The sequence below is a fragment of the Cavia porcellus genome, unplaced genomic scaffold, assembly GCF_034190915.1.
Source record: "Cavia porcellus strain 051 isolate PalLab524CR breed Dunkin Hartley unplaced genomic scaffold, mCavPor4.1 scaffold_26, whole genome shotgun sequence".
Taxonomy (NCBI): Eukaryota; Metazoa; Chordata; class Mammalia; order Rodentia; family Caviidae; genus Cavia; species Cavia porcellus.
In genome coordinates, this window is record NW_026947509.1 from 46,341,719 (window position 1) to 46,368,316 (window position 26,598).

General features: G+C 42.1%; 2 protein-coding genes across 12 annotated transcripts; both read right to left on the reverse strand.

Moving 5' to 3' along the window:
- Window positions 1-791: 791 nt before the first annotated feature.
- Cryga (crystallin gamma A) lies at window positions 792-5,454 on the reverse strand. 2 transcript variants are annotated; one of them, XM_005005576.4, is made up of 4 exons: window positions 5,081-5,454; window positions 3,164-3,248; window positions 2,819-3,061; window positions 792-1,131 (listed from the first exon to the last, which is right to left on the reverse strand). In XM_005005576.4, exons 1-4 carry the CDS (start codon window positions 5,245-5,247, stop codon window positions 859-861), a joined length of 768 nt encoding a protein of 255 aa, XP_005005633.1. In that variant the 5' UTR covers window positions 5,248-5,454; the 3' UTR covers window positions 792-858. The 2 variants fall into 2 exon arrangements, with proteins under 2 accessions (XP_005005633.1, NP_001166565.1); NM_001173094.1 differs by lacking the exon at window positions 5,081-5,454 and having other exon boundaries at window positions 3,164-3,195.
- Window positions 5,455-5,507: 53 nt separating this feature from the next.
- On the reverse strand, window positions 5,508-25,340 carry CUNH2orf80 (chromosome unknown C2orf80 homolog). Of its 10 annotated transcripts, none has more exons than XM_023566962.2 (11): window positions 25,184-25,340; window positions 24,643-24,744; window positions 24,307-24,510; window positions 23,450-23,538; window positions 21,486-21,567; window positions 19,695-19,777; window positions 18,154-18,241; window positions 17,418-17,489; window positions 9,781-9,868; window positions 9,352-9,502; window positions 5,508-5,928 (listed from the first exon to the last, which is right to left on the reverse strand). In XM_023566962.2, the coding sequence occupies exons 4-10, from the start codon at window positions 23,488-23,490 to the stop codon at window positions 9,366-9,368; spliced, it is 591 nt and encodes a 196-aa protein (XP_023422730.1). In that variant the 5' UTR covers window positions 23,491-23,538; window positions 24,307-24,510; window positions 24,643-24,744; window positions 25,184-25,340; the 3' UTR covers window positions 5,508-5,928; window positions 9,352-9,365. The 10 variants fall into 10 exon arrangements, 8 of the variants coding, with proteins under 8 accessions (XP_023422730.1, XP_063093442.1, XP_003474517.2 ...); XM_063237372.1 differs by lacking the exon at window positions 25,184-25,340 and adding an exon at window positions 25,020-25,146; XR_010043508.1 differs by lacking the exon at window positions 24,307-24,510 and having other exon boundaries at window positions 9,384-9,502; window positions 9,747-9,868.
- Between the last annotated feature and the right edge of the window lie 1,258 nt (window positions 25,341-26,598).

Below are 26,598 nucleotides of genomic sequence, written 5' to 3' on the forward strand. Positions count from 1 at the left end.
AATACAGGAAGTGTATTAATTTCTCACATGGTCATTTATATAATAGTTTACAGGTAGCAAAGTTTGTTCCCAATCTTCTCTCATCTTTTCATCATAAGCATCCTGGGGTTTAGTGAGCAAGGAATTTATTATCACTTGTAGTTTTCAATAATGCAACAGACATACAGAAGATAAGATGTACTTGGTCAGAGAAACAAACTAAAAAATAAGCTTACAAATTGTCTCGGTTGCTGTGAAATTGCAAGGGTTTCTGGAATGAAAGACTTTTAGTGCTAAAACTGGAAAAGTCCCAGGAAAACTGACCTGGGTCGGTCTCTTTACCAGTGAGGCACAGACAGGCAAAGTAAGAATCAGGCTGTTTAACCATGATGTAGCATTTTGCCTCCTGAGAATGATCCAATCAAGCAGGCTCAACTTTCTCTGCTTTACAAAATTCTACCTAAAACCCTCTTGTCATGGACCTTTTCTTCATTAATCTTGTCTGAGACATTGGCTCTCCTAGTCCTCAAGCAAGTCCTTATCTTTTGGGGTCCCAGCTAGAGTGGATTCCATATTTTCTATGAATTCTAATAGTTGTTCAGGGTGTCTGCCTTTCCTCTCTCTTTCAGACTGTGTAGGTCCTGGCAGGCAGTACGGATCTACCTTCTTTTTCCCTAGAGGTGTAGATATTCCATGCATATTGCTGTCTGACAGGGAAGTAGACATTCAGGATAGCTTTTAGGGACAGGCAAGTGGTCCAGAACCCCCACTTTATATTAGAATTCAGTTAAAGATGAGCACGAGCCACTCAGTGCCAGCAACACAATCTTTATTTTATAGCATCTCCATGTGGACCAATCATCACAAGCAAGGCACAGCTTAGTAGGCATCGATGACCCGTCTGAGAGAGCCGACCTTGGCGTCCATGGCGCCCCAGTCGTGGAACCGCCTGTAGTCCCCTGGCCGCAGCAGGTACTGGCGGCCCCTGTAGTTGGGCAGCTCGTAGAGCACCCAGCAGCCCTCCAGCACGTGCAGCGAGTAGATCTCGCTGAGACGGAAACGATCGTGGATGCAGGCGCAGTCTTCGGTGAGCTCTGACATGAGGCCTCTGTAGTCATCCCTCTCGTACAGCCTTATCCTGTGAGAGCTGGTCTGCAGCGATAATCAGAAAAGGAGAAAAGTAAGTGATGTGCGCCTTCTGTGTCCACGAAAGCGACTGCCAGCCCGCATCACCGTGAAGCACGGTTTCAGAGCCTGCTGCAAATGTGTTTCTAATCTCACTGCTGATGTTGTTATTCTAGCAAAGAAGGAAGAATATTGAAACAAAGCTGACATGACCAGTGAACTGAGGACTTTGTGGAGGAAACTAACTTTGGGAACAGAGGGAATAAACGTGTTTCCTTTGTAAGCAGCCATCTGTCACAACTGTGTCTACTGAGTTGTGGAGAAGGTTTTAACTCCCATTTCCACGGGGACGCTTTGGCACTGACCCTGATGCAGCTTGTGTGAAAGTCACTTTTTTGCATTTAAGGTGCTCAGTGATTCAGATGTGCTGAGCCCACTTATCTTTCCAAATGATTTTTTGGCGAATCTTTGAACCAACTGATTTTCTAGTCCCCAAAGAAATGTCTGTTTGATTTATGTCTCTGTGAGTCTGTACATTTTTCTAGCCTAAATCTGATTTCCGGTCTTAATTTTCCTGCCCTAGCACCTAACTTGGTGCCTCCAGAAAGCACAAACATGCTCTTCATGTGACTGAAAAACATGTAGTCTTTTGACAGAGACCACATCCCATGAGAGCCTAATCAATTCCCTGCCTCTGCCCTATGTAAGAAACTCTTGGAAAATAGAAGATACACAAGCTGAAACACACTGCTCTAGGTTCTACATCAGTATGTTATCAAGTGAAATAAAAAACATCAGTGCAGTTGAAGTGTATTCTACCTACACAGCCCTGTTATTTTTTTATCATTAAAGATTATAAGTACTTCTTTCTCTACTGAACAAGATAGATTTGATTTAGAAACTATAAATTGCCTACATCCTATCAAGTTAATAGATTTATTTAATTTTCAAATGTATTTATCTTTTAAAAAATTGACAGATAAATTTGTGAGTATATACATGTTCTTAATTACAAAGTGTACTGATTGTATATACAGGATATACATATAGAAGTGTATGCATGGTAGGACATCTAAATCTGTGTCACCTTATATACTTATTTCTGTGATAAGAGCACTTAACATCATGCTAATGCTAAGAGCAACTTAGCGTTAGTAAAGGATATAATTTAGAATCATTAACTGTGGACATTGTACCTGCCAACAGGTCTCTGGACTTGCTCTACCTAATTATGGCTGTACACCTTTGAACAACATCTGCCTGAACCAGCCTCCTTTTCCCAACCACCCCAGCCTCTCCTAGGTGCTGATGTACTCTCGGCTCCTCTAAGATCAACAGTTTCAGATCCTATGTGCATGAGCGTATAGAGTATTTCTCTGTCTGAGTCTGGCTTATTTCACATAACCTAGTGCCCTCTAGAGTCCCCACCTCACTGCACAGGACCGGGTGTTCTTATGGCTGAAGGACCTACAGCTATCCGCCAGGTTGAAGTTTGAAGGTTATAGTGTCATGATTTCTTGCCCCCTAACACAACATTGGTGAGCATAAGCAAGATAGCACTGCCACTCCTGTCCCCTTCATATGTTTTTTTAAATGTGTGAGGGTCAGGCTTTGCTGTCTGCACCATGCGCCTGTCCTGGCTGAGAACATTAGCTGGGAAAACTTGTGAATAAGCTCTGACGACCACTGATGGGTGTCTGGAAGCCAGACTCACGTAAGGAATGGCCCTGCAGGAGCGGACCGAGTCGTTGAGGCCCATCCACTGCTGGTAGTCAGAGTAGTCGCCGCGCCGCAGGAAGTACTGGTAGCCCTGGTAGTTGGGGCGCTCATAGAGCATCCAGCAGCCGCTGTCCACACGGATGGAGTTGCAGCGGCTGAAGTAGGTCTGCAGGTTGGGGCAGTCGGTGGTGCTCTCGTAGCAGCGGCCCTGGAAGCCCCGGTCCTCGTAGAAAGTGATCTGCAGTGGAAAAGGAGGTGACAGAGATGCTCATCTGGAAGGTACACCCCCTCCCCTCAGAGGCCTGTTGCTGGCCAAGGTGTGGCATCTCCGCGGACTCACCTTCCCCATGGCTGTTGACAGCGAATGATCAGCGTCCAGTGTGACGGGACGGGAGTGGCAGCTGATATATATAGCAGGGCGGCTGCTGTGTTGGCAAGAACAGCACAAAAGACTGCTGGGGGCAATGCGTAAGGGGATTTCTGTGTTCTCTCTTTTTTTCATTTGGGATCATGGGGCAGGGGGCTCTCATTCTCTCTGGCATTTTCGAGTTGTCCTCACTAGTTCCAGTGAAAGGAATTCAAGTCAGCAGAGCCATTATGACCTTGGAGACAAAGGCCGCACTTCTCATCCTATGCAGCTCTCTAGAAATGCATTACACGCCCAGCAGTTTGCAGCGTTTGCCTATAGAAACTGCTGAGATGGAGGCTGGGGCTGCATCCGAGGCAGCTCGTGAGAATCGTCTGAGTTTCAGAAGGACTTGAGGTACAAAAACCTCAATCGAAAAATCTTCCACTGGAAAGAGACTGCATTTCGAAGTCAGGATAGTATGACTTTGATTTTTAAAAACTTGCTCATGTTAAAGATAAAACGATCATTTCTGTGCAAACACTAAAATGTCAATCATGGTTATACATGAATGGTGAGGTGAAGGTACTAACTCGGGTTTTCATGTCTTAGTTTTGCTGTTATTTGCTAACCTTTCTATTATGTTCCAGCTCTGACGTGGTGAAAAATTGTAAAATTAATTATTTGTAAGAGTGTTTATTCTCTGTGAATATTGTTTCATGTTTGTGTGGGGAACTGTAGCTAAGCAGTTCACTGCTCTCAGTCTGCAAAGGAAGCACAATTCTCTTCTTTGTCTTGCTTACAGTCATTAAATCATCACTTCCGCTTACACTGCTGTTACTTCTTTCTTTAAAGATTTAGTAAATGTTTTCTGAAACCACAAATGCATGCTCTTTAAGTAAATTTTACAGTCCCATTGTAAATGTTGCTTCTAATTATAGATAGAAAATGAAACTTCATTTGTCCTGGGGAAAAATATAAGAAAAATTCATTTAAAAATAACAAAGCTCTTTAATAAAAATTTGATATAAAAATTTTTGATATGAAAAGCACAACGCATAGAAGTTTTGGAAACCGTTTAGTGAACTACAACAGGTAAAATCTAAAAAAAGAATACATTGCTGCCTTCAATAGTGTTGTTGCTAAGTATTATATGTTTTATTGTAAATTGCATGAGAGTTCATTTAGTTATCTATTTATTTAGTTATCTATTTATTTACCATTTAGTTATCTATTTATTTATTTACAGTTGTTAAATTTACCCATGTTTGCCCAAAGAAAGAAAGAAAAAGAAAAATAGTAAAGTGAAATGTAGGACTTAGTGCTAATTGTAAAAAGCATGTTTGGAATTAAATACTTTGTCTTGAGATTAAACTACTCCATGAGCTAAAAATAAAGAGATCTACAAGAATCTGAGACACTCAAAGGGCAGGAAAATACACAGGATTCTTGTTTTCCTCCAGGCACCACCCTTCTTCAAGAGTTGCTTTTTGTTTTTAAAATTAGTGTTACAATTTGCCTGTGTTTTCCCTCGCCCAGGTGTTGCCCTGCCATTGAGCCAAGTGTCTGTCTGAAGAGCTTCTCTACTGCTGCTAAACTATGGATTTAGAAGCATTCCTTAGATGTGCAGGGATGGAGGACCATACAAAGCTCAGAATTATTTGGTCATCCCATCCCTTATGTATGTAGGAAGAGGAAGTAAAAAACCTTTATGCCTCAGACCCATAAAGGGGCTCTGAAACGATACCCCACTATGGCAACAACACATTCCCAGTGCTATTTGTGAAAATCCTCAGGCAGCACTTAAAGTAAATGTACAGATGGTAAACGGAGAGACACCAAGAAGAACTATTCTCTCATAATAACAGAGCTAGACAAAAAGCAAACTGGAGAAACCCTAGGCTGCTGTACCTCTGGCAGGGACCACAGGTCATCAGTCTCTCTTTTCTCTTTCTTAAGGCTGCCAGTCTCCTGGTAAATCTTGGATGTCTGTGTGGAAAAGACTGCCCCAGTCTCCCCAGCCACTGCCCTCCATCACCATGTTCAGCAGAGGTCAATAAACCATTGCATTTTTGCATATACTACTGAAAGTGCTCTGCAGAAAGATGGCAGGCCCGAAGCAGGGCATGAGCCCTCCTGACATTCATTTGGTCAAGTCGTTATTACAAACAATGCTGGCTAAGCCAAGTGCCTTGTCAGCATTTGAAAAGCCACCGAAAACATAGAAAATGTTCTTTTCCTAAATGTGACATTCTACAGAGAAAGTTTGCAGCTATTTTTATTTTAATGCTTTTTTGAAATGATTTAAGTACTTTCCATTTGAGATCATAGAAGGCAATCAATGACCAATTAGTTTTATTTTGGTTTATAGTTTGGGAAAACTGTTCACTACCCTACCACTGTGGAATACAGAATGCTACACATTTAGAGAATGCGCCACAAAGCCTACTAGAGAATCTGCCACAAAGCCAGCCTGCTTGCTCTGACACAAAAGTATTGTAGGCTGAATTATCTATCAGTCTTCTGATCACCACCAAGTAGCAGAAGACACACACATTTTTTTCTTTCACCAAAACATACTCTGCAAATGCTTCTAATAGAAGAAAACTCAACATTGAAAATGACATTCAATGCCATTTGCACCAAAAGCTAACTGTAAAGAAAAAGGTACTGGTAAAAGTTATAGTTTTACGATGATGGTTTTTGTCTGGTCCCAGAGGTTCCATTATGAAGTTCCATGGTACAAGTTTCTAAGTGACCTGCAGAATGAAAGGATGATTTTAGTATAAAAGGTAACATGGCACAAACATGGGCTTTAAATCTACAAGAAGTTACACTCAAATATCAAATACTACCTGACAAAGATGGCTTATACCAATGTGGGTATAAAACAATTTCCATGGGACTGTTCTGAAAGATTTGGAAACTGAATTATTTTTCTCAACTAATTATAATATGTGACATCATGCTGGATCCTGTATAGAAGGGAAAAATGCTTAAAAAGGGTATTTTGAGTCAATTGACAAAATTGTTGTGTAGTTGATCAGTCAGATAAAAATAATAAAAATATCCCTGTTAGATGTTCTGAAATTGATAACCCTATTGTGGTTATTTAATGAATGACTTTTTGTCCTTAGAAAATATCGACTGAAGTATACAGGGTAAAATGAAAGGGTCTGTAAATTTTCTGATGGTTCAAAAAAATTATATGTCCACATCTATACACACTCAGAGAGAGAGAAAACAGAAAAGCTCGTGGGACAGAGCACTAGCAGCTGATGAATTCCGATATATGAACTTTTTTGTGCTATTCTTGCAATTTTTAAGTTTGCAGTTTTTCTATACGTGTGAAACTATTTTCAAACACGGAAGTAATAACAAACATTATACTTCTTTTGACTAACCTTATCCAAAGTAAGTCTTTTTAAAGCTCCTTAGGAGCTAAGTACTGTGCTTATAGTATGTTACTTTGAAGTTTGCATATATTGCTTTGAAGTTAAACATATATTGCCTCTCTCTGTCCGGTTGCTTCTCATAACGTTGTGAGTTCTTCAGGAGTGGTAATAGAGGGGGTAATCTTGCTATGTCTCTTCTCTCAGGCCTTCCATACTACTCAGGGAGTCCTCAGAACAACCTATGAAGTAGCTTCTTTTATAGAGAAGAAACTAAAGCATACTAGGACTAAGCAATTCACCTAAGCTGTTACGTAAGGAGCCAGCATTCAAGAGTGTTGTCATTGAACCCTTTGGTATGGTCCTGTCCATTTTGAATTCATTTCTTGGTGATGTTCACACTACTAACACTATCCTAGGAAGTGATAATACACCATTTTGACCAACAAATGGGCCATTAAGACTAATACAATAAAAAAAAAAACTTTAAAACTCTTTCCCAGAATATTTGGATTTTTAAACCATAGTTTCCCCCTTTTCTTAGTATATGAAGAAATTCAGTGGCTAAAATGAATAGAAAACTGTGAATGAGGCATTGTTTCATCTTGAGGTTTAAATAATTGGTTTTTAGCTAAAAAAAAAAAACAGACATACTATCCATAGGCCATAAAGGAAATTCTAAGAATCCCAAATACATAAAATGAAAAGCGTGCTCAAGCAACAAACTACAAAAGCATATTTTGTATCTCCTTCATAAAATACTTATTTCTGTAATATAAAAGGAGCCTAACAGACAGGTAAGACACACATATAAGTATATTTATATGTATTATAGATATTTTACTATCACAAGACATATTCACTAACAGTAGTTATTTATGATCCATGGAAATGGAATGTGGCCAGAAGATGATTATTTTACTTTTCACTGTACATTTGCTGTGTGCTTTGAAATGTTTGTAAGTCTGTGTTACTATCATACTTTTTAACTGGTTTAAAAGATACATTATTCAGGAGCTAGAAAAAAATTGCTAAGTTACACAACTCATGAAGTATGAAAGGAAAAACACAAATGGATTTTTTCTTGTGTGATTACAAAGAAGAGGACTTTACAGAAGGATTCATCTCAGAACCAGAGATGGCTGCAAATGGGGCATTGCTCTTTTGAGGCCGGAACACCACCTGGCCGCAGAACCCAGCCCCTCCCTCAGTACGCACAGCGCAGCAGCTGTCTAACCACCATTCCCTTACTGCCGATTTGCCTAACTGGTGGTAGTTACTAAATCTCCATCACCTGCAAAGCACTTCATACACATGTGGGAAGTGAGAGGGAAACAAAAATCTGCAATCATCAATAGTTGTGGAAGAAAACATATCGGAATAAAGTTATATCTTCAAAGTAGCATTCATATGAGCAGTCTTTAAAGCTAGGTTCTCATTACAGAGGTCTGTGACTTCCTATTTCAGGTATGTGTTTTTGGACATTTAGCTTTGGCCTAGATGACCAGGTTGTGTGTTTGCGGATGTGCACACGCATTTCTGGAGCTCTTACTTGTTCTGTTTTGCTTTCTAAAGCCTGGTGTCTCCAAACACACATAAAAATGACCTCATACTTAGAAGTTCTTCAAAAACAAAAAATACGGTCCTGTAAACTCTAAACTCTTAAACTTCCTGGCAAATACCTTTAAAAGAAAGCTCAGTCTGGTTATGGTTTCTCCACAGTGTGCTTATTCTGTTTTTAGAGTGTTGTATATGAAAGCCCTGATATAACCTAAGAATTTAGGCAGCTCCTAAGGCAGCTCCTGCTGTAGGATAAAGTTATATTTCTAGCCCATCGATAGTTAACTTCTGGAACCCAAAGAAGTCCTGAGCCCAGAATGGGTCTTTTAGATTCCAGTTCACATTTAAAAGATGCACAGCACAGCAAATGAACCCAATTCACAACTCAGAGGACACTTCTCAAAATTCCCTTCCCCACTCCTATTTTGCAACACCCCAGCCTATAGGAAGTCTCTCCTTCATTGTAGCTCTGAACAGTCCCAGACACCCAGCTGGGACCCTTTCTCTGATTTGCTTTCCTCTCGGCTTTTATAATGTTGATGAACTTGGGTCTTCTCAACTTCCTGTTACATTTTTTTTTTTCACTTTATGCATGAAGATCTAGAACCTAAACCCGGAAGAGGAACAAACTCCTTCCTTTCCATTTCCTGTACATCTCTACACCCTGTACATCTATCTGAATCCTACAGTGTAAGTAAGACTTGGGAATCAGGAGTATTAGTCAGGCTCAGGGGAGATGCCAGGCAGGAAATGATAAAAAATTCTCACTATAAGAGAGGGACCAAGAATAGGAACGTCTGGGATATGGATATTGATATAAATCTCCTCAGTATATTTACTTCAATCAAAGAGTAACAACCAATTAACTTATAGACTAGTACTTTTCCAAAGGCTGAAAAGATAATCATAGCTAATACTTATTTAGGGTTTACATGGCCCTCACCACTGCTCTAAACACTTAACCTCTATCTCAGTGAATCAAGTCAACAATCGGAGGTATCGTCACTCTTCCAATTTTGTGAGTTTGTTTTGTTTTGTTCAGGCACGGTCTTGCTTTGTAGAGCAGGCTTGCCTTGAGCTCATTACATACCCAGCCTGGCCTCAGATTTGCAGTGCTCCCACTACCTCAGCCTCCCAAGTGCTGGGATTACAGGTGTGCACCACCATGCCAGGCCTGGAGGCTTGACTGATAATCACAAGATAAGTAGTTCTTTCAAGACATCCTGGTACCTGTTTGGTCTACTTTATGTTTTCAGACCTACTTTGTTCTTCAGCAGGGCACATGAAAGTCTTTTTGATGATTTCGCTTCCGTCGCATTGGCTTCCTTTGTAGAACTGCTCCTGGCTTTTTTATTTGCTGCTCCCCTTCTGAGCATGACACCTACAGACACATGCAGGAACCGCATTTGAATAGAGGAGTTTAAAAAAATGTGTCCTCCCACAGTTTCAGAGCTTTCCCTTCTGGACTGCTTTGCTCCCGTTACCAAAGGATCTGGGAAATAAGGCTTTGTGATTTGGGTAAGTAATAAGGGGTGGTGGGAAATCAGGTCATAAAAGCTCCTAGTTTGTTTTCATTTCATTAATCTCATTACCATTACATTACGAACTAATGTAATTTTGCTTACATTTCTGTAGGCAGATGGAAGTAAACAAGCTTACTCTGCTTGCGGGCATATTCTGCTGCTTTGGGCGCAGTTAGCATGGCCAAAGGGTGCATAGACAGCCGGGGCAGTGGAGCACGAGGGACCTGGAAGACAGGTGGCCGACTTTTCAGAGCTGTACCGCTTGGTGAGATTTGCACTGCTCGTTAACACTTGGCTTGTTTACCCAGCCCAGACTCCTTGACATTAATGACCACGGTTCATGAGATGCACAGGATTTCCCTTTGCTTAGATGCCCTCTCATACCCTCATCCTCTTCATGGTTCTTGCATCTGGGAAGAGCCACTTCCTCCTTTCCTGCCGAGACATGCAGCACTAATATTTCTGCCTTAAATGTTTGGGTTTTCAATTTTTTTTTTCAGGAATTGAACTCAGGACTGAGTGCTTTCCAGGCAGGCACTGTGCTGCTGAGCTGTATCCCCAGCCTACCCCTGTCTTAGTTATGTTTCTCATTGCAGAAACAAAATACCAACACCCAAAGTAAAAGGAGGAAAGGCTTATTTCTGCTCAGTTTGTAGAGGTTTCAATCTGTAGTTGGCTGGCTCCATGGCAGGGTGGCATGGCCCAGGGGCTCTGCAGAGGAGAAACAGTTCATGGTGGGCAGAAGACAGCAAAACAGCAAGCAGCACGGGACAAGCAACAGCTCTCTCTCTGTCTCTTATATTTTGTCCACATCCTTAGGGCAGGTTGCTACACATCCTTAGGGCAGGTTGCTCTCACACTCACGGAAGCTCTTCACATTATCCACTCCCAGAACTATGCCAAACCAACCAGAGGACTCATTTAGTAATCACACATCTTTGATCCCAGCGCCACAGACTCAAGATCCAGCCACCTCTGAAAAACTCCACCTACGACCACATCAGACTTTGGGACATCTAGACACAAGGCATAGCAACCCCCTTCCATGAGAAACTTGCTCTGACTTCCACCCCATCTCCTCCCTCCTGGTTCTGCCACCCAATGCTGGCTGGCTGGCTGATTCACTCATCTGTGAATGCAAGCATGCCATTTGATTTTAATTTCTGTGCTGACTACTGGAGGTGTGAACTTGTTCATATTTATTGACCACTTGTATTTCATCTTTTCTGTACAATTTCATGCAGATATTTTGTTCAAATTTTTTTGTTATTTTAACTTGAAATTTTTGCTTTTTCTTGCTGATTTTTCAGGAATTCTTTACGTATTATGAATAGAAGTCCTTTGGCAGATGTTTGTATTCTGATTATTTCCCACCTCTTTGTGGGTTGTGAATTCACTATAATAATGGTCTTTTGCTTACAGAAAATTTGAATTTCAGTATAGCTCAGTTTATCAACTTTTGCTTTTCTGGTTGGGGCTTTCTGTATCTTATTTAAAAAATGTTTGTCTATACCAGGGTAACAAATGTATTCTTCTATAATTTCTTCTAACTGCTATAAATCAGGTGAACCAAGCAGTGCATATCTGTCCCAGACTCTTTAGGGTTGCATGGTCATTTGGTAGGTCCATCCTGTGCTGTGTATAGCTTTATAGTAGATTTCCAAATCAGATAGCACATGCCTCAGTGTTATCCGGTGCTAGGTTCTGGGGGATTCTTTCCAGGTTCGTGGCATCCTGAGCAAAGAGTTGGACAAGGTAGTAAAAGCAGTGATGGTATAATTTATTGTAGGTGGAAAAAATACCTCTCCAGGGCAAGAGCGGGAGACTGGTCAGACTCACAGCAGCCTGCATGATAATGGAGAAGAGCCTTTGGTATCCAAAATTTCTGGACTGGCTTCTCCCTCATGCAGATAAGGGACTGGGACAATCACCCTAGCAAAACTCACCTTGCCCACTGTCAGATTTAAACTATCCTCTGGGAAACTTGCTTGGTTTCCCATCAGACCTAAATGAGGAATTGAAATAGTACTTTCCTGGTTGGTCCTGTAAGCAGCACTAGATTCAAAGGAAGGAGTGGTTCCCCTTTCCTCCGGGTTTTTATGACCTTTGGCACTTTCCGCCTCTTGCCCAGCCCATCTGCCCCACCCCTCACCTCCCAGCTCTTTGGGCTCTCCCTTCCTTTCCTGTTCTAGACTGCTTTGGCTGTTCTCAGCTCTGCATTTCCTAGCGAATTTTATCATCAGCTTGTCAGTGTCCAAAATAAGAAAGAAAGGGTGGGGATGGAGGGCGGAAGGAAAGAGAGAAAGTCTCTGAAATGTTGGCTGGGGTTGACTTGAGTCTCCAGATTACTTTAGGGAAAATTGAGATTTCAGCAACAACTGGTGTCCTACTCCGTGAACATGTTGTGTCTCTTCATTCACTGAGGTCTTCTGCTTTGTTAAAAGTATTTGTAAGTGTATTTTTGACTTGTGATCAATGGTATATCTCTATACTTCATTTTCTCTTTGTTCCTGGTATGTACGAATAAATTAATTTTCACATTCCCCTTATGTCTAGCAACTTGTCTAAATTCACTTTTTAATATAATAAATTATAGATTCTTTTGGATTTTAAAGTAGTCATTATGTCATATCTAAGAAATGATAATTTTTCTTATTTCTACACTAATATATTTGTTTTCTTGTATTTTCCACACCAGCTAAGCTCTTTGATGTAGTCTTTTTTTAAAAATTGGTACCAGGGATCGAACTCACCACGACCATGTGCTTGAAAGGCAGGCACTTATGCCGCTGAGCTAAATCCCCAGCCCCTTTGATAGTCTTAAATAAGAATTGTGACAGCAAGTACCTTTTTTCTCTCCTGGTGAACCAGCAGGTGGCAGCAGCCCCAGTCGGCCTGCCTTCACAGGGAGGTAATGTCTGTGCAGCATTTCACTATGACCCTGGGTTTTCTGAGATATCATACAGGGAACCTGAATTAAACAGCCAGTGGAGGTGTGGGGCCCTTTTGCTGACAAAACAGTTTATAGACATTTTACCAGCAGTGCTACCAAATTTCACCTCCTCTTTTTATTCAAATGGCAGAAATATTTATTGAGAGAACTTCCTTCATGTGTAGTGTGGTAAACAGTGAACTGTAAGCACAAACTATGACCTCTAGCCCAAGAGGCACACAGTATTTTCAGCAAAATGGTCCTGCTCCAGCACAGAGTGTAATGAACAAGGAGACTTTGATTCAGTCTAGGTGCACTGTGGCTGCGATAACAGCCCTTCAGGATAAAGTGTGCCAGATGAAGGGAAAGGATATTGGCCTAAATGTCATTCTTGATAAAGGTCTGTGTTTTATGGTCTACTTTCCCTGTCCACTGGGAAAGGAGGAAACTATGGATTTTAAAGGTCTCTTCCAACTTGATTATTCTGTGAACCTTCCTGAGTCCTGATAATCTGATGACTCATGCGAGCTGTTCATTTAGCTTCCTCTATGTTTTCTACAAAAAAAAAAAAAAAATGTTTTTTAAACTAGGATGATATTTAAATCCCAATCATATTTCCTTTCTAATTCCAAAGCTATTGACTAATCCCTTCATTGTCTCAGTGTGAAAGAATTATTGTGATTATTTTTCAGTTCCTGTGCTTACTAATGCCAAAGCATATTAGTAAAAATTGCTTCTAGCTCGAAGGAGGTGGGAATGGGAAGATATATACAAGCATATGGGAAACTTTCCCTTGGGTAGGGGTTACACCACCCGGAGGTAAAAATCATCACCTCTGTCAACCTAGAGCAGTAACTTACTAAAACGTTATTGTGATGTCACCGAGACAGAAGGGGAAATTTCAGATCCTAAGCGTCAAAGCAATTGAATATGTATTTACAGAAAGCAGACTGGGCAAAATAATAGCAGGTCATGTAGTGTGGAAAAATGGATTCTTTGCACTGTCTATGACTAAGTTTTGCAAATGTGGCTGGGATGCTGCAACTATATTTTCTAAACATTTTAATATGCATGAAAAAGAGCAAATTTCAAGTGGGAAAAGTATTGGAAAATCCAAGACTTGACAGATTCTGTCCTATAGTAGTGTCTCCAAAAATCAAGACTCCACATTACTAGAGAAAAAGAGACAAATAACTCAACAGAAAGATGGACAAAAGACTTTATCAGGCACTTTCCAGAAGAAAAAATCTAGCAATAATTGTCCATTGGTAATCAGGAGAAGTCAAAACCACGATAAGATGCCATAATACAGTTTGACAAAACTTTAAAAGTCTGAAATATCAGTGTAGATAATTTACACTGTTTATGGAATGAGAACTGTTATTTTAAAAAATAATTTGGCTTTATATGGAGTATTGTTGTGCAGTGGAGACATAGAAAAAAAGTAACCCAAATTTCTAAAACAGAAGAATCCATAAATACATCATGATGTATTCCTAAGGCAGAATAAACTGTGGCTCTGCATATGTGGATAAATTTCTGAAACATGTTGAATGAAAAAGCAAGGCCCTAGGATGATACATTTTCTACTATTCTATTTATATAAAATTTAAAAATGTGCAAAATTAAATAATATAAACTATGCAAATTAAATAATGTATTGCTTAGCAGTGAAACTGTAAAGTGGTTTTCTTGATGTGCTTGGTGAGTGTGCTTACTTGGTCTTTGCACTAGAAATATACAGGGTTTTAATTTGGACAAAGTTGATGTGGATGATCTACAAGCTGAGCTTCAACCCAAGGGGACGTAATTCATACTGAAAGTGCTTATTCCGCATTATTAAGATCTGTCAATGCAGAGTTTTTATTTAGAACCTAGGACTTTCTCCTTATCATGAAACCACTTTTTCATTTCTGAATTCCAGCCTCAGCCAGCATCCTCCAAGAAAAGAAGACCCAGGCTAGTCGAGGAGCACATGCCTGTAATCCCAGCACTCTGGGAGGCTGAGGCAGGAAGATCACACCCTCAAGCCCTTCCTGGGTGAGTCAGCAATTTAGTGAGGCCCTTTCTTGAAATGACAAAAATGACAAATGAAAAGTCTGGGGCTGTCACTCTGTGAAGGCCCAGGGTTCCTGGGAATGTGGCTTCAGGAGGACAGAAGGAAAGCAGGTTCCCACGTGCCCTGTGTGCTGCCCCTGTTCCCTCTCTGCTTCCCTTTCTTTTACCTCTCTGTCTCCAGATAGAGCCAAAGGCTGTGCATCGCTTGCTTCATTGGTTAAAGGAAGATTTATGGTTTTTCTCCAACTTACTTGGAGTAGGGCATTTTATAGTTACCGGAAGTGAGCTGTAAATGGCCTGTATTTACTTAAGTGCCTTGGTTGAATTTTTTCTTAGAGTCCAGACTCTTCGGTAGACAGAAAACGCCCAAGGACCACAGAGTTCAGACAATTGTGTCTGTGGTGCCTGTTGTCACCAGATGGCAGCAAACAGCCCTGGAAAGGCGGCCGGCCTGAGCGCGCAACTGCGTTGAGGAATGTGGCCCGGTCCGGTCTTGGAAGAGCTACACAATCTGATTAGCATTCAGCAGGGCTTTAAGCTTCTGCTCCAGAGAGATCTTAGCTTTACTTAGGAGGTCTTTTATCCAAAGGAATCAGAGGTCATTTAGATCTATGCGGCAGGGGAGAAACTTCTGGGAACATGTCTTTTTTTTTTTTTTTAAACAACTGTCTCCTAATCAAAATCATTTTTAAAAAAGTCCCAGAAAACTGTTTTAAAATAGTCTTATCATTTAATTTTTGAAAGGCTACATTTCCCTTGAGAGGTCCTGCTAATTTCTTATTCCAAACCCACAGGATGCCTGAGTATAATTAATGTGTAGCAGAGAGTTTCTGAGAGTCTGAGCTGGCATTCTTTTTTTTTTTTTTTTTTGTCTTTTTCCTTTTTATCGGTACCGGGGATTGAACTCACGACTGCCTGCTTTTAAGGCAGGCACTTATGCCACTGAGCTAAATCCCTAGCCCCTGAGCTGGTATTCTTGAGTCCAGAAGGACTCTGTGGCGCTCACAGGGAAGGAAACTCAGTTTCATCAGTTGGTTCCTTAAGCCTTGGCCTTTGTGACAATTAATTGCCTAAAAATAGGCAATTAATTGAATCATAGCTGCAATGGCAGGAGCTTGCTTTGGGGTGAATTAGAGCTCTAGTTCTTAAGTAGATGTGATTTTATCTCTGAGGGGACATGCGGCAGCCTGGACACATTTTTCATTATCACAGCTTGAGAAAAGCTACTAACATCCAATAGGCAGGAGCCACGCTGGTGCTGAACATCTCACCATTTACATGAGGACATCAACACCAAACCCCTGGACACAACAAAGAATCTGCTCAAAATGTTAAGAAATCCTGCCCTGGGGGAACCCAGATACCTATCTCCTGAGTGCTGGGATCTTAATTATAGCTTTTATTTTGAGGCTATTGTAATGCTAAACATTAAGGTTTCACTGATATGAATTCTTTTAATCCCACAACAACTCTACTTTCTTTTTCCTGCCTTTGCAAGTGCAACTGAGATTAGGAAATATGCCCAAGATTATTCTGCTTGTAACGTGTGCAGTTAGTTGAGAATTCAAACCCAAGCACCTAGGCTTTAGAATCCTTCCACATGAGACTTGCCTTGCACATATAAATGCATAATACATAATCCCATCCTACAGCAATAACAAGCACAGCTTGAAAGGTTCTTGCCCTAGTATAAAGTACTGTACAGTGATGGCGGTGGTCTAACATGGCAGAAGGCCAAAGTGGGAACACTCACCACTTCCTCCTTCTTCTCCAGCCCTAATTGCAACTCCCCTTCCTGTTTGTAGAGAATTTCAATCAGCTCCTCACATGTCATCAATATCCGCCCCATGCACCACTTCCAATCAGAGGTCATAGAACCCTCTGCCTCTCTACCTGGTCAAAGGAGACAGGCCAGCCGCCGTGGGTTGTGTGCGCCTTTTCACATCCTCAACTCAGTAAACTTGCTCATTTTGTACTTTTTGCTTCTCTGTTGTGTGCCTTTCCCTTTTGTCCTTTTCACTCTTGTGTCGCTTCCCACCCCTCGCCACGCATGAATGGCTGCCCTCAGCCATGCCACCTACCTTGGAGCCAGCTGAGTATGGACTGAAACCTCAAAAAACCCTGTAAGCTAAATAAAACTTTCCTTACCTCCTTTTGGGCATCAAGTATTTTGTCTCAGCACTGAGAGAAAAGTAACCAAGACAAGGATCAAGAGTTGAAAGGACCAGAGCTGGACAGAAGGGATGGAGCACACACACACACACACACACACACAAAAAGAATAAAAATTATGTCTCATGTGCAGGTACCAACTCCCCAGGACAAATGTAATTATTATGTACTACAGACAAGGACTAGTAAAAAAATTTTCAAAACCTGTTTGCTATTACTATGCAGTTTTACAGCGAGATATGGTGGAGCACTTCTGTAATCCCAGCTACCCTGGAGACCAAGCAGGAGGATGGAAACTTGGAAGCCAGCCTGAGCAATTGAGTGAGACCCTGTCTCAAAATTAAAAAAAATAAAATAAAAAGGGATGAGGATATAGTTCAGTGGCAGAGCAGCTTTCCTAGCATGGATAAGGCCCTGGGTATAATACCTACTATCACAAAAAAGAAAAGTAAAAAACTTTAAGAGGCATTCTACAAACATATATTATTCAAGGAGGATGTGGCTGGGTCTGGTTCTGCTTCATAACTAATACCTGGAAACATAGTATAGATGTATAACAGAAATAATTTCTCTCTCAAAACCCCTGATATTAAGTCTCATGTCACCCTTACCTTTGTAGTGCCAGACTTGGCAGAAGAATTGGCCCCATAAATTTTAAAGACTTCTTCAATTGGGATACTGTTCTGTTAAACAACAACAGTAATGTATTGTCATATCATGGCTTTTCTTTTATTATAAAGTAAAGCTGTTATAACTCTAGTATACAGTACAATTTGTGGTATTGTAGGCACTAATAAATAACTTCTGAATAACCAGATAAGGTCTCGCTATGTAGGACAGGCTTGGCCTTGAACTTGCTATGTAGCCCAGGCTGGCCTCAAACTCACAGTGATTCTTCTGCCTCAGCCTCCCAAGATTTGGGATTACACACATTCATCAGCATACCACAGTGAATAACTAGATAAACCAGTTTTCCAGATATCAATTAGTCATGTCTCTCATTTTTTTCTCTTAATGTATTTTCTATAGAGGATAGAACTCAGAATCTTTTTATTTTGCCTCTAAAAATAAAACATTTTTAAAAAATGATGCATTTACTATGAGTAAATCCTAATCATTTAGAAACTTCGGTTGAAAATTAGCATAACTATGCCTTAATATTAAAATGCTCATGTTAGATATAAATAGTCCTATTTATTTATTTATTTATTTGTCTTTTTCCTTTTTATCGGTACCGGGGATCGAACTCACAACTGCCTGCTTGCAAGGCAGGCACTTATGCCGCTGAGCTAAATCCCCAGCCCCTATATATTTATTTATCTACTTATGTGATAGTCTTTCCCTTACCATTAAGATTCCAGCGTAAGATGACAAAATCATTGCTTCCCGTTCTCTATAGTTTGGATACACACGTCTGCTGTGAAGAGGCAGTTTCCTAAGGAGAGTAGGAATAGATAAGAGTAGAGGATTTATTCTTCTTCTTTCAAAAATTATCAGCACACACTCATACAGGTGAGTGGGCTTCTCTGTGACGTTTCCGTGGATGGATGCGGTGTACACTGGTCACACCATCCGCCCTCCTGTCCTCTCCTTCTGCTCTCCTGTCTGCCTCTCCCTCTCCCTCTTCTCCTTTCAATTATTGTTCCTTTCCACACCTGCTAAGGTTGCTTTCATAATCCCGAGGAACATGTGATGGCTGGGTGCTGGCCGCTTTTTTATAAAGATGTGACTGGTCCTCCATGGGTGAAATATGCATTCCTGAGTCTGTGTCCTTCAGTAGTAGCGATAAATTTGTTCTGTATCCACGGCTTCACAGCTATCAGACAGAGCCCCTGGACCCCATGGTGGTGTGTGTTTATGGGTTCCTTAGCCAGAACCCTTTCCCTGTCTTGTGCTTTTGCTTGGGAGCAGAGGAGACTGTTTTCCCCACTGTAAGCCCCTGTACATCCAGGGAAGCTGAGAACACCCTAAATTCCAAGGATGAAAACTCACTGAGGACTGAACTAGTTATCTCCATCTCCCATTAATCCAGAGGACGTGAACACTAGAGGTGGATCCTGGTGACACTGGTTAAATGTGAATGAAACTTTGCCTAACACAGACCCATCTACAGGGCAGGAAGGTGGACTTTCTTTCTTTTTTTCTTTCTCTCTCACTTCTTTCCTTCTTTCTCTTTTTTCTTCCTCCTCCTCTTTTTCTTCTTTGTTTAACCATAGTTGTTCGAACTGGATTTTCTGCTTTATTACAACTGACACCTAACTGCTACAATCATTTAGGATGGGTGTGTAGTTCAAGACCATGGAACAGAAAAGAGTAAATAAACAGCTGGCCTCTGGAGTGAGCTATTGGATCCCGGTCTCATGTGTTCCATGTTCTGACCCACGGGGAGAATGTGTCTGCACTGCACATGGGACAGGATATCAATAATCCTGGAAAGGAAATTAACCCATGACTCAGACTCAGGTACGCAATGTCTGTGGTCCTCAGGGAAAGATTGCAATCGACCATTTTAAAAGTCAGAGTGCGTGCATCATAGGGTATAGCACAGTCAGGTTTCTCTGGTGGAGCATTTCACCTAATACAGACCAATCAGAAAAGCTGGGTGAGGGATCTAACTCAGCAGCACAAGTGCAAGGTTGTGAGTTTGATTCCTGGCACCAAAAAAAAAAAAAAAAAAAAATGCTGCCAACTACATAAATGCATCTGTGACTTCTTGGCGACGGCTGGGTTTCTTTCAGTTTCTAGTTGGAAGGGGATGTTAGTTCCGTCCGTGTTTTCAAATCAGACCGCCTCCTGGTGCAGCATGTTAGGTGGAGTGCTGGAACTTCCTCCACGAGTAACCAAAGGGATGCATTGAAAAGGAAAATCATAAACACATTTCAACTTACAAGTCCTCCCACTCCAGCCAAGCAAGGTCTTCTGAGCGATCCAGCCACCGCAGCGCCACGCCTATGGCCAGGTCATAGTGTGCCTGGAAGCAGAGACACAGAGAGAAGGGTTCACACAGCATCCCAGGGGCTCCCTGGACCCAGTCATGGTGCGTGGGGAAGACTGTCCTACCCTGTCATTTCCCAGTAGGAAGGGCCATTAGCTATGTCTAATAGCCTGATGCTCAACCACATAGTGTGGGATCTAAATTCCTCTTCCGCCAGAGCAGTCGTGTGATTTGTGTCATCCAGAAAGGAAAGGACAGATCAGGGAAAGAATAGTAAACTGGGAACCAGGGAATTGGGACTCACTTCTAGGTACTGCCACCAGTTTGTGGTATATCCTTGGGTGAATGATTGGTGTTCTCTGGGCCTTGGACTTTTAAAATTTGGGAACAGATAAAGAGACACCAGGGAAGAGGGCCACAGAGGACAATGTCCCATTCTGCTCGTGGTGTCAGGACCATACCTCTAGGGGGCAGGGGCAGTGGTAAGGGAACCTGGAGGAACCTTCCTGTCCATCTGGGAAGGGAAGGACAACCTGGGGCCGCTTCAGGGAGGAGGATGAAGGGAAGCTTCTGCAGGTGGAGGAGGGTGTCCCAGGTGGAGGGACTAGCGTGAGCAAACTCCCGATTACATAACCAGCACAGAGTCCCACAGGCAGTTCAAGGCCGAGGGCCAGTTGAATGTTCATCTCTACACCGTGATGACCTTTGCCTGGTCATTTCTAAGTGTTTCTGTTTCATAAGCCTACTTGATATTTATGTAACAAAATATATTCCTTCTTCCTTCCTCAAACTCGTACCCCATACAAGGTTGATTCTGATTTTATTTCAGATGCATTCTAAAGCTCTAACACTCTCTAATGCATATAATTATTTCTTTGTGGGCTTGAACCAGACTGAAATGGGAACCTACATAAATATATAAATATACAGGGAAAGATGGAGCATGCTCCATTGTTGAAACCTAATCTGGAGTTTGAGACTGGGCGGGCAGAGTTGGCAGGACCTTGCTTGTTCATTAGAAATGCAGGTTCCCTGCCTCACCCCAGAGTGTCCTGAATCAAAACGGCCTTGTAATGAGACCTCATTAAAGTTTGAGAAGCACAGCTCTCGGCGGGCTCATGTCTCTGTTTAATGTGCACACAGAGGGTCAGGCTTAGCTACAAACCTAACTCCAAGGCGAGCTTGAAGCTCAGCAGGTCTTGCTATTTTCGGGGAGCAGAGCGAGAGTGCCTTTCTCCCCGCACTAGGGCAAGGATGACAAATGCACAGCAGGGAACCTGAAGGCTTACTAAATTATTTTGGATTAGATGTTTCTGTGGTTTTTGTGAAGAACTATCAGAGCCTAATATAAATCTAGGCTTGAACATGAGTAACAAAGGATTTTAGGATAACTTACCCCTTGGATTTCCCTCACTAATTCAAATAGTAAGGAAATGATCATATTTGAAAACAGCATGGCCATTAATTTTGCAAGTTTTTAACATCACAAACCTCCCATTTTAGCTTATATGCCTTTGCTTTTTAATCATTCCTTTTCCTGATGGGACTCTGATTTTCCCATTTTCATTCGACTTTCTGTTTGTGGGTTGAAGTGACCATATGCACAACCTTAAGATGAGAAAAGTGAGGAAGATTTTTGGGGTGTCAATAGTGCCCTGATTTACTCTTCAAATTCTATTCTCGTGTTGCCCCCTGAATGTACGTAGAGCACAAATGTGAGGGGCATCGGCATGTCTTTCTTTACCATCTCATCTAAAAAGGTGAGTTGCCTTCTTCCTTTTGGGTCAAATTCATTTTCCCGGAGTCTGATTCCAATGTAATCTCCCCTGAAAAGCAAGAGAGCAACATTGAACCATTGTGGGTAGCACAGGGCTAGAGCTGCAGAAAGAGGCTTTGCCCTCCCCCCCCCTCCTTCTGCAGCAGAAGTCCATGAAGACCTCCCTGACAACTGAGCTATTGTTCAACTGTGGCTTATATTGTAATCTGCAGTGCTTCAGGTTTAAAGTCCCTAAGCATAGTTAACTTATGTCACACTTGTATGAAAATCAAAATCATCACGGGGCAGAATTTACAGAAAGGTTTCCAAATATCCACAGAGAAAAAAGTTCTTTTCATTTTTTTGTCTTTTTGAGACAGGGTCTCACTATGCAGTTCAGGCTGGCCTTGAACTCACTTTGTAGTCCAGGTTGTTCTCGAATTCCCAATAATCTTCCTGCCTCAGCCTCCCAAGTGCTGGGATTACACGTGTGCACCACCATGCCCTGCTCAGAAAAGGTCTTTTTTTGTTTTTGCTTTTATAAGATTAGGATTGTGATTAACTGTTTAAAATAAAGATTCGTTTGCTACCCATGCAAAATTCAGGCAGAATGTCCAAAGCTGGTGATTTCTAGATGTGTAAAATGCTACAGAAGTGTATTATTTAAACTTAAGCCTTTTCACATTAGAATGCATATTCTTAGGAGAAGTTATACGTGATGACTCATTAGTAGTTCCGTGTTAGTGTATTCTTATCAGATCCTTTTCTTAACAGTGACTTTTAATAAAAGGAGGTAGATGGAGGAGAACAGAAGGATCCCACCCTGGGGAAATTGGAGAGAGGGACTGAGTGGACTGAACAGGGAAGGGTTCAGGGTCTCTGGGACCAAGGCCTTCAAATCTCACCATTTTATGAAAGCCCCCTAGGACATTTTGGGCTCCTTAGTATGTGGAGGATAAGCTTTTCCTACCTTTCAAAGTTTTCATTTGAATCATTAATCTTTTCTTATTCACAAAAATTCTTGAATCCTTGCTGTGCATTCTAAGTTGAATTCAAGTAGCCTAAAAATATTTTTTGGCTATAAAATTATATGTACATCAGTCTTGAAATTTGATTGTTTGTCTGACATATACAGAGAAGTTGGCATTCTTGATTATGGTTTGTTATTGTTATAGTAGCCTCCAAACACGTGCAAATTAATGTATGAATTCATACATGGTTTATCTCAGCTTTTTTTTTTTTTTTTTTGGTATGAAGATCAAACTCATGACCTCACGCTTGCCAGGCAGGTGCTTGTGCTGGTGAGCTAAATCCCCAGCCTCTATCTTAGCATTTCTTAAAGACTTAGTAAAAGATAAATACCTTACTAGACAGAGAAGGAGCAGTTGCAGGGAACTATGATAAATCCTTTGATTAAAAGGGTATTATTATTATGCTTGCAATATATATGAAATAGAATATAACCTTTCCCTCTCTTTTTATATGCTCTATAATTTTTCACCAGCATTTGCTAAATACAAAGTCAAAGCAAAGCTACATAAAAGAAAAAGTGTTTCCAGGAAGCAATGTTGTTAAAAATTCGGATGTCTAAAGGAAGATGAATTACTGGGTTGATATGCCAAGAGTAAGAGGCAGCGGCTGTCATCTGAATACTGGTCTTCGGGACACCTTTTCAAGGCCTCTCTCGTATGTTCTTTCCCAGCCGGGCCAGCCCCTTGTGGGTGCTCATCCTGCCTACACTGACCGGCAGGATGGTTCCCAAGGCTCAGCTCGCTGCAGGTACTGGGTATGAGGCGTCCCTGGCAGGAGAAAGAGGCCGGGCGTGCCCTGGCCTTCTCCACTAGAGCACATACTTCCTCAGCTTTCCCCCTCCTTGCCGGCATCCAGGCCATCTATGACAACCCACCAAACACTGAGCATGAGAAATGAGAGTACCTCTCAGCCATACTCACAGCAGCTTTTTCATTTCTTTCTTTACGAGCCTTCTCTCCATGGTTAAAGGTTTATGCAGCTGAGCAGCTCTCCGTGGTTTATACTGCACCTATGTGCATGCGCGTACACACACACACACACACACACACACACACACACACACATACGCGTTACTCTGGAGAACACCAGTGCACAAATATAATGAAAATGTTAACAATTTTGGTTCTGAGATGATAAGTTCCTGGTCATTCATCATATTATCTTTTGTACTTTCTATACCATGACTTTTGAAATCACTACACTAAATACCATTAGAAAGAAACCTTTCTTTGAATGCATGTAGCATGTGAACTCTAGGGTTTATTGGGGGCTGCTCTCCAACAGCAAGCAATCAGAAAGTGGGGCGCGTGGTTAAATAAATTCTCCACCAGCTCACTTAGCTGTTTTGAATCAGTCTAGCTGCTCCTGCACCTGCTCCAACCTTCCAGGAAAGGTAGGAAGTGGAGAGGGTGAAGCGGCAGGAACTGGGCACATCCCTGTGACAAGGACGAGTTAGGAAGACAGCCCTGTTTCTCCTACCAGACCGTCATGGGGAGAGGGTGCTACAAGCAACAGAGGTGGCCTCATGGCCGGGAGAAGGGAGAGCCTCGGCCAGGGAAGCCAGGTGCAGGATGAGGAGTCCCCTCCGCCACCCCTGGCATAGCCATGCCTGGGCTTCTCGGCTTTTTGGCACCGCAGTCTCAGGTTTACCTGGAAACTGATAAGCCTGGTTAACATCACCAAAGCCATCATATGACCCCACAGAGGCTGGCACGAATTCAGATTCTTTTCATTCAATAATCTGGTGAACTGTGTGTTCATAGGAGATTCATCCTACCTCAATTCCTTGGCAGGAAGTGGGGCTCACTGTTTTAAAGCCCAAAAGGTAGGAGACAGCATTTTCTTTAATTCATTCTTCTCATTCTGAGCAAATACTTTGACTCTCAGATTTAAGAATTATAAAGTTTGAGGGCTGGGGATTTAGCTCAGCAGCATAAGCGCCTGCCTTGCAAGTGTGGAGTCATGAGTTCAATCCCTGGTACTGATAAAAATGAAAAAGACAAAAAAAAGTATTATAAAGTTTGCATTTCTTCGTTGCTGTGTTCCTTATAGACTCCTTTGCCCCATTCAAATGGCATAAATGCTTAAATATGAAAATATGAGCCTCTCTCACCTGCAAGACATGAGGCTGGAGTCACAGTCTCTGTGAGGCCGCCAGGTAGCTGTGTCACCTTGGACAAGTGAATTTGCCCCTCTGTGTTTTGTGTTTCTCCCTCTGTAAAACAAGGACGAATGACAGGCCAGGTTCCTTCTAACTGCAGGACGCAGTGATTGATATGCATTGAGCAGCTCTGCCTGGTGAAAAACAGCCATTTGCACAGACTGTTCGGCTAGATCTTAATTTTGCCGGTCTCTCTTTTTCTGTCTGGAGAGCTTTAAAGAAAACAAGACCACCGGCTGGAAACACACACACACACACACGCACACGCACACGCACACGCACACTCACACACATACGTGTGGAAGAGGTATTGGAAAGATGTCGGCCACCTCAGGCGTTAGCAGTCTCACAGAAACCAGCCCTCCGGAAGGCACAGCTCTCGTGGTCCCCAGGAGTACCACACGCACAGTACACACAACCCCTCCACCCCCCAGCTCTCTGCTGTGCTCTATGAGATGCCAGCTCTGCACAAATTCCCCTGCGAGAATCTTACCAACTGCGGGGCTTTTGTTCTTCCTGAGCTTCTGCGGATGCTTGTGCATCAGTGTGGCTGGGGCTGGTGCTTGCAGACATCCTAAGAGTGGATGACTTTTCCTGGTTGCTAGGAAACTGTGGCTGAATGCAAATACCATCTTTAAAGCTCCCCCACCACGCCCCCAACACATATTCTGAGAGCAGGAGCAGAGAGTCACACATAGGACTGTGATCCTGACCCCGAGTTTACGTATCTTTTTACCTGAGTGGATTTAGGTGTCCACCTGAATGATTAATCAGAAACTGAGCCAGGAGCCGGCATCCCAGGTTGTTTTCTTTAATAGCATTTCCCTGCAGACATAGGAGCCAACCGGATTGCTGGAGAAGCCAGTTAAGCTGCTCCTCTAGATGTGGGGAGCCCTAAAGAAAGACTTAGGGAGATTCTACTGTGTGACCCTAGACGCAGAGCAGTCTAGGGTCCCAGGAACCGATTCTGAGTCCGGGTCATCAGCGCCTGTCTCCCGTCCCCTTCGCACACTCAGCTCCGCATTTAAACCCTCGCTCCCTTCTGAAAGCCTGCTGATCTCCCCCCTTCAATAAGATCTAGACTCCTTCACGCCACTGGGCAGAGGTCAGGTGTGTTACTCCGGTCATTCTGTGCAGTGTCAACATCTCTTAGCCCGCACCTCTATCCCCCTCCACCCACCAAGTCTCTTCTTTATACAGAGAAGGGAAAATCTCTTTTTCTAACCCACTGCTAAGCTTGGTGCTGAGGCCCCTCTTACAGTAGATTGACCAGCAAGGGAGAAGCGTTCAAATTTATTGAATAGGAACTGGACTTGACTTGAGAACCTCCGTAGTGAAATGAAGTCTCTTGAAGAAACAGGAAACTATGCTTTCATGGTTTATTTTGATAAAGAGTAGACAGGCCTGAAATGTGAGTCAAAGGGGTGCGACCTCACAGTGAGAAACTGGAAGAGACTTAACCTGGCCTAGTTGGTTAAGAGACTTAACCAGGCTGCTCATATGCTTGTCTGTGTTTCTATCCCTTTGATCCTTCCCTCCAGCTTAAGGGAGGCACCTCTCCTATGACGGTTTTAGGGCTTCCTTCATGGAAGGTGAGAAAACCCCTTTAGAATTTATGGCTTGCTTCAGGGGAGAAGGGATGAGGGGGACATGAGAGGGATGTCCCTGCTATTGCTTTCTCAGATGCGGGAGGACCAGGTTCATTTCCTCAGGAAGACTCTGTGTCATGTTGGGGCTGGGGATTTAGCTCAGTGGCATAAGCACCTGCCTTGCAAGCAGGTGGTTGTGAGTTTGAACCCCAGTACCGATAAAAATGAAAAAGACAAAAAAAAAATTACATTAAATACATCTTTTTTTTTTTTTTTTTTTTTTTTTGTCTTTTTGAGACAGGGTTTCGCTATGCAGTTC

Coding starts and splice junctions, on each gene's coding strand:
- Cryga (XM_005005576.4), bottom strand. CDS start 5,247: ATGCAAAAATGCAATGGTTTATTGACCTCTGCTGAACATGGTGATGGA. Junction 3,249..5,080: donor ACCTGTGGTCCCTGCCAGAG/GTACAGCAGCCT, acceptor TTGCCAACACAG/CAGCCGCCCTGCTATATATA. Junction 1,132..2,818: donor CCTGCAGGGCCATTCCTTAC/GTGAGTCTGGCT, acceptor TTATCGCTGCAG/ACCAGCTCTCACAGGATAAG.
- CUNH2orf80 (XM_023566960.2), bottom strand. CDS start 23,490: ATGGAGAGAAGGCTCGTAAAGAAAGAAATGAAAAAGCTGCT. Junction 18,242..19,694: donor TGGCTGGAGTGGGAGGACTT/GTAAGTTGAAAT, acceptor TACTCTCCTTAG/GAAACTGCCTCTTCACAGCA. Junction 9,869..17,417: donor CCAAGTCTGGCACTACAAAG/GTAAGGGTGACA, acceptor CCTGTCTTCCAG/GTCCCTCGTGCTCCACTGCC.